Genomic DNA, 7,364 nt, shown 5'->3' on the forward strand with positions numbered 1-7,364 from the left:
TACATAAGAAAAGATTGTTTTTCTTTAACCATTGAGCTCTTCAGCAGGAGCCTTTCCTGTTTTTTTGTGGTTCACTGGCGCATGGTAAATATGCTTTGTTCTTTAAACAGTGGGCTGTGTTGTTAATGTGCTAATGTGCTAAGTGCTCAAAAGGCCTTTCTGGTTTCCTTTTTTTATGACTGGTATTGGGGGGGTATGTCCTCTTACGTAAACGCAGAACACACATGCTTGTTGACTGTCGGTTTAGTGTGCTCATGCGCAACCTTTTGGCCAAGACGGTGACGTGAGGCAACGTGTCAGGGGGCTCTCATGGCTGCTCGTTGGTTTGGTGTGACTGGACCTTTAAACGAGTGATTTGGATTCATTTTAAGCAGATTATTTTCAGTGCATATGGCATCAGGGATGAGTTCTCCTTTCATGTTTAGTAACTTTTGATACAATGCTCTGTATTGTGTATTTTTTTTTTTACGCATTATTAGGCTTCTTTTTTGAGAAATTCTGCATTTTCCTCTTTTGTTACAAGGGCATACTTTTCAGTTATCAGTATTTTTTATTGTTTTCTTTTGACCAGAAAAAAAACATCAAACCAGATATATCATATGGCTATATAAAAACTTTAAATTAGGATAAAAGGACCTCACTATACTAAAAAAATAAAAATAAATGAATGAAATGATCATTGGCAGACATGTAAATAACTGTCATGTGACACAATTCTAAATGATCTGTAAGGATTTGGGCTAAAGTGTGTACTTTTCTAATGCAGTATGAGGCTGCTCAGCAGACAGTGAAGGCTCTGTGAACATAGCTTGCGTTCAGCTCACCATACCCTTATCCTTAGATTTTTTTACTTTGTATTTTTAAGAATAATCCAAACTTAGTTTTCTCTACAGAAATGAATGAAATGCTGATATATGGGCCCACTGTATCTTTTTTAATGTTCTCTTTGAAGGCCTTGCAACCCCCTGTGAAGCTTTGGTGACCCATAGTGGAGGTGAGGACCCCCAGGTTGGGACTCACTGGTGTAAGAGATGCATCAATATGGTAAAGTGAAGGATGACAAGATCGTGGTAAAATTCAACATAATGGATGACTCATATTTTCCACAGCACTGCATCCTTTTGTTACAGCACTCTTCCAGCTGTATTTACAGATGTGGTGTCAGCTTCCTGCTCACTTTTCATTTCCCCACGTCACTACTTCCTGTCAAGTGAATGCAAATTACACACAAACACTACACAATGTAAATGAACACAATATAGACAGCAACTTTTACCACAAATGAATGCCTTTATTTTTCAAGACACTGTTAACACACAGGTTTACAAGAGACACATCAGCTCTTGCCATAATAAAATAAATCAAAGTTGGTATCAGAACAGACAGAGTGGTAATATGGAATGTAGCTGTTTCCATTTTTTTTTTTTAGTTTTTAAACAATCCTTTCAAATAAATAGTCTCTATATAGTCTTTGTAGCTAGTGTTTTTTAATCAATATATTCTCTTTGTTTAGTCAAAGTTTCAGGAATGAAGAGGAGAAAAATCAGACGAAAACAAAGACAGTGACGAAACAAGGATATTACCCTTTCCAAAAAAAGTCTTTTGTTTATAGGCAAAAAAGTACAGGGGTGAGCAACTGTTGAAAAAAGGCAGATCCCTTCTTCTAGACCTAAATAATCTTGTTCTTCCACCAAAACGTGTAAATCCAAGTGCCCGGTGGACACACAAACCATGTTTGTTGAGAGGGTCTTAAGGGACACCAATATAAACACAAAATGTCCTTCTCAGAAGCTTATGTTGTCGATTGCTACAAGGCCGCTGACCCAGCCAGCCAAGGTCAGCTTGTACAGTCAACGTCCCCACTAATAATGTGCTGTGCTGTTGGGGAGTCCGAACTTCATCAAAAAAACCGACAAAAAGAACAAAAACTTATGTCATATCACAGGTAAAGCACCACATCAGGCTCCTAAAACTACGCTTCAGTTAACTCTGCCTCGCTCTTTCTCTCTCAGAGAGAACTTAATAAAGAAACTCGTCTGTACCAGAGGAGGAGAGGGGGGAGGGAGGGTCCTATGATGCTACAGGAGTCCCTGTGTTTGTTGAGAGACCTCCGTCTCGTACACAACAAAGAAAAGGAGCAGTCCCAGAAAAAGAAAAGTGCAAGTAAGGGCACAGGCAGCCCTGTCCTCTGGCAGGTGGGGGAGAGCGCAGGAACCACCACACGGACTCCCCTGACCCCGAGGTGTCTGAGGTTCCCTCCAAGCAGAGGAAGGTCAGACCCCCACGTAGGCATAAGGGCGATGCACCTTGGAGTAGCAGGGTTTTAGCTCAGCGAGCTCTTCCCATGCTTGAAATTTAGACCATGTTGGCTCCAGTCCAGCCTCAGTCAGTACTGTGATCCTCCAGCTGGGAGATGATGGTGATCAGGTTCTGGAGGCCGAAAATGAACCCACTGTCCTGGCCTTCATGCACCACACTGTCCTCTCCATAGTGCCGACAGGTGGTGTGAGCAAAGTCAATCATGCGCACGTCCACCGCTGGGCTGCTGGCCTCTCCTGTGCTGTGGGAGGAGCGACTGCTGCCACTATTGCTGCTCCCTCCGGCCACGCTAGCACTGCTGCCTGCTGAGGAGGAACGAGGGAAACCAAAGGCCCCTTCCTCTTCCTCCTCCTCGTCTTCCTCCTCCTCCTCCTCTTCTTCATCAGATGGCTCGTCCTCATCACCTTCTTCCCCACCACGGTGTCTGGGTCTAGTGGGAGTCCTGGGAGGGTCTCCATCGTAGATGATGAGCAGGGAGCTGGAGTAGAAGCGGTAGGACTCGCAGGCCTCCAGGGCAGCTTGCATTTCACGGAGTCTGCGCAGCACTGGGGACAGCAGCTCTTGCCGTAGGCGGCGCCCATCGTGGAAGAACTGGTAGAGAGCCTCCTTGAAGCCTGCAAGGGTGAGCTTACGGCCGTGGTATTTATTCATGAACATCAGCTGGCCTGAGTCTGACTGGTACACCTGCAGGTCAAACAGAAACACAATCAGTACAGCTTCACGTGCAACCAATACAAACAGATCTTCAATATTAAGTGATGCATCTCTACCTTACCTGCATGCCACAAAGACGCACTCCAATAGAGGCAGATGTGCTCTGTTGACACTTGCGAATCTGATTGGCTTTCTTCTCCTCTGATGCATCGTCCCCATGTTGGCGAGTTCCCATCTTCAAGTCTAAGACACATGGTACTGTGTAGCGCCACGTCAGATTCTCCAACAGAATAAATTCTGTGAATGTGGGTCAAGGATTGTACAACAAAAGATCTATAGACGAACACAGAATATACACGCTTATATTAACATCTGAGACCCATCTGTCTACTTCACTGCAGACTGAGACACCCAGTAGCAGCTGCTCGCTCATGAAAGGATACTGTATTGGTTACGGTGCTTTGCATTCTCCTTCATCCTCTGTAAGTGCTGCTGGTGACATTTGAGACTCCAGGGGTTGTGTTTGATCTGTGGCACCACGTTGCCTTTTTCCAGGCTGAAGTAGAGAACCTCTGCCTGCTGCTGCTGCTGCTGCATCTCATCACGATTGTAACTGCAAAGGAGACAACACCAAAAAAACAAAAAAACCAAAAAAAAAACACAAGTCAGCTTTGGTGTTACAGAACTTATTCATGAAGTGTCTTGTCGTTTATGAAGCCATTATAGTGCTGCAGTGAGATCCTCACCTTATGATCTTATCTTCTTTACGGCTGTGTCGAGCTCTGTCTTTGCTGTAATTGTCGTTCTCCAGAAGCAAAGAGGACTGCTTCTTGTTGCTCCACTTTAGCATCTTGCTCTTGGGCTCGCAGTCTGCCGAGGGATCTTTGTTTTCCAGGTCGCCTGATTCGCTGTGGAGGGGGTAGGCGATGAGGCACAGGTTCCCTTCCTCATCCTCTTCGAAACTGACCGACACTACACCTGAGAGGGCGAGAAGGAGCACAAGGGAGCGGTTATCAGAACTGCACTCTAAAATCAATACCACTATTCTAATCATTTATACTAATGGGTGTCTTATTAGTTACACAGAACATGCCTTACCAAATATTCTTTTTATTCACATTTAAAAACACACCACAGAGTTGGACACATACATACATACTGCACATATATTCAGACAAACATGTTATATGGCAGTTGCAAACAGATGGAAGTGGAAAGCAGGACATTAACAAAGCATTTTATATGAAGAGCAACATGTCAGAACACAAACCATGTAATGTGACTCATTACTCAGGAAACGAGAGTCAAAATACCACACAAGGCCGAAATGTGTCAAACTCAACGTGACGTTTATTAAGCAACTGCTTCACATGAATCACACACATTAACTCATAATACAGAGTTTCAGGCAATCTGCAGTGACATGAGAAAATGAAGTGCAATTCCACATACAAAACAGACAACTCAATAAGCAACAGACAGAGATAGCGTAACCACATTACAGATAATCAGGACGACAACATAATTCAGTGAGTCTCTTCACAGTTCATGAGGCCTTAAATAGAACAAGAACATTTGTGTTTTTGCATTTTGTTTAGAGGTGAGTATCACAGTCTTACAACACTCAAAAACAAACGAGAGAAGGTTGGAAGGACTCACAAAATGTATCTAGACACAGTTTATTGATCAAAGATACAGTGTACCTTAAAGCCAATGCTAATCTATAACATGATCCACAAACAAACACACACCAATAGACCCCCTGCCTCTGGTAAAAGTCCCTATAAGGGCCTGTCTATAATCCCTCTGTGTGTGTGTAGTGGGGGAGGTGTCGCACTGAGAATAAACATCACAGCTGCAGCGGTTGATAGCGATAAACCACAGACAGGAAGTACGTATGTGGCTGATCAAGAGAGAGAAAGTGGCCGAGATATGGACGCAGCATCCAAATTGATACAGGACACACTTTGCATCCATCAACAAAAGTAGACACATTACAAAACAGCCACTGAATAACAGGAAATAAACTGCAATCTACTCTGAGAACAACCTCACCAAACAGAGCCAGGGTTTAAAAAATGCAGTGTGGTGTGTTTGCATGTTAGCCGGTGAGTCTTAGGACCCAGCATCCATGTTTCTTCCGCAGCCCGAGGCCTGGCTGATGTCATGCGCACTGACATCACCACCCTGCAGGAGGAGGCCTGGCCTCTTCAGTCTGTCCTCAGGACTGTGCCGTCCACTCACAGCTGCAGTGTCATCACACCACCTTAGTGAGTGTGGGAAATTATGAGTCACTCCGACTTGATCCATAAGAAGTGCTCATAGATTACTGAGTCAGGTGCATCAATTGATTTTATAGCCCAGTAGTAAAAGAAATACCATGATATAGCAGAAGGGTTGACAGATTTGCAAATCATTATCAATGATGATTAATTTATTAGGGTTCAAGAGTTCTGGTTGTCCAGTCAGAGTCTCATGTCTATATCCTGGAATTAAAATCCTCTACACAGCCTTTATTTTTTACAGTACATGTAGTACATTCTGATCACAGGCCTCTGAAATGTGTCCCTGAAACCATTAGATATTGATAAATGTCTTCAGGTTAAGAGATGCAAACTATAAGGCTTCAAAAGAGCCCAGAAGTCCTCTATCACCCACTGCCCAAATCCCCACACCTCTTCCTGGGTCTTATAATAATCTCAATCCGCATTACTGAGGAGTCAGGTACTGGTGTGCGTCCTACCTCCGTCATATCGCCGCCATTAAGACGTCTGTACCAGCATGTACTAGGTGTCATTGTCTGTGGGTGAAACCGTGGACCTGGGTGCAACCACAGGAACATTATATTCTGATTCCGTGTGTGTAGGTGGAAATGTGTGTTAGTGTCCGTGTCTCTGTGACGGATTTGAAACCAGATCTGGAAATCTCCTCAAGTGACTGGTGAATTACTCCACGATGATCTGTCCCATTTATTTTTGATCCACGTGAAACCATATCTGATCTTGAAACCCAAGCGTGCATGAAAGCCAGGCTCGAGCTCTCAGAAGACCTCTGGCTACACGTCCTAGTCTGGCCCTCGGCCTGGATGCTACTTGAAACCTCCACCTCGCATCCAGAGCCAGAGGACTGGCTGCCAATTGCTCCAGCATGAGACTGTACACAAGTCATATTACAGTATGTGTCCATTGAAAACAGGAAAATATAAATATAGAAATGCATGTTGCAGTGTGTTGTTGTGTACACCATGTTCTTTAAGCTCTGGCAGCAATCCATTGCAATCACACAAAATGACATCCACATGATCCGCACGCATGCATTTTGTGCAACAAAGCGTGGATAACATTTCGCACACACTGTTAGCACACACATAAGGACAATTAAGAGATGAAGCTTGGTACCAATGATGACGTTACATCAGAGGCAGCTTGACACTTCCTGCAGATGTGGGATGGGGGACTTACCTTTATACTGAGGGGTGAACTTCCTCATTTCTGTGGGGAGGCTTTTGTAGAACTGGTGCTCCCGGGGGATGAGGGGCTTGCAAATTGTTTGCTCCCCAAATCGCAGCACACAGGAGTGGCCCCCCACCTGGTGCACGAATGGCTCAAGCATCACCCCTTTTCCGGGATAAGGAGTCCCGTCCGCCTGCATGAGGGCTTCCAGAGCGGGACTCATCCTCACTCCGCATCGGACAACAGAGCTGGGGGGACCCACGTCGCTCGGGAGGCAATCGGCTCGGCCGCTCGTTTGGCTCCCTATCCTCGAGCTCTTTTCTCTTGGCTCGCGCGGGGGCGCTACTGGTCGCCTGCTCGAGCACAGCAGTGAAAAACAAAGGGCTGAACAGGAAGGACACAGGCGGCGACAAAATCCCTTATTCCCCCTTCGTTTCCCTCACGAAGGACAAATAATAAAACTCCACGTTTGGGCTGGATAGTCTCCGTGTTTGTTCGTGTACTAAAACGCTACTCATGTAGCTGTAAAAGCTGCTTAAAAACGTTTTCAAGGCGACGTATGTTTCCGTAGTACTCGTCGTGTGGCTGTTACCGAAACTGACGGCAGGGCTGAGCCTCCAGCCTGAAAAACAGCACAAGCAGCCTGTAAGCCCCGCCCCTCCTCTCAGCCAGCCAATCACAGAGCCGCTGCTGTCGCTGGGAGGAGACAAGGCACCTAGGAGAGGATCAAGCAGATCGAGCAAACAAAGAGGAAGGGGAGAAAACAGGGGGGAGGGGAGAACAGGAAAAATACTAGACACAAAAACAAAACACTGAGGACATTTTTTCTATGTACTTGCGTGTTCCGTCGTTCTTGTTAATTTGAGAGAGGCTGCAGGTTGCATTTTAAGTTTCATCTAATTCTTGCAATATCCGTGGCCGTGGAGGCAAGCTGCAGCT

At 45.2% G+C, this 7,364-nt stretch overlaps 1 protein-coding gene across 1 annotated transcript; it reads right to left on the bottom strand.

The window, feature by feature from the left end:
• Positions 1–1,270: 1,270 nt before the first annotated feature.
• On the bottom strand, positions 1,271–7,024 carry LOC117256973 (inositol hexakisphosphate kinase 2). The gene is made up of 5 exons (XM_033626720.2): positions 6,435–7,024; positions 3,720–3,951; positions 3,417–3,586; positions 3,095–3,270; positions 1,271–3,003 (listed from the first exon to the last, which is right to left on the bottom strand). The coding sequence occupies exons 1-5, from the start codon at positions 6,646–6,648 to the stop codon at positions 2,383–2,385; spliced, it is 1,413 nt and encodes a 470-aa protein (XP_033482611.1). The 5' UTR covers positions 6,649–7,024; the 3' UTR covers positions 1,271–2,382.
• Positions 7,025–7,364: the final 340 nt, after the last annotated feature.

This window comes from Epinephelus lanceolatus, chromosome 1 (assembly GCF_041903045.1).
Source record: "Epinephelus lanceolatus isolate andai-2023 chromosome 1, ASM4190304v1, whole genome shotgun sequence".
Lineage (NCBI taxonomy): Eukaryota > Metazoa > Chordata > Actinopteri > Perciformes > Serranidae > Epinephelus > Epinephelus lanceolatus.

Excerpts from the sequence above, each read along its gene's own strand:
- LOC117256973 (XM_033626720.2), bottom strand. The coding sequence starts at position 6,648 with ATGAGTCCCGCTCTGGAAGCCCTCATGCAGGCGGACGGGACTCCTTAT. Across the intron at positions 3,952-6,434 it reads GTTCACCCCTCAGTATAAAG|GTGTAGTGTCGGTCAGTTTC; the intron begins GTAAGTCCCCCA and ends TCGCCCTCTCAG. Across the intron at positions 3,271-3,416 it reads AAAGCACCGTAACCAATACA|AATTTATTCTGTTGGAGAAT; the intron begins GTATCCTTTCAT and ends CCACATTCACAG.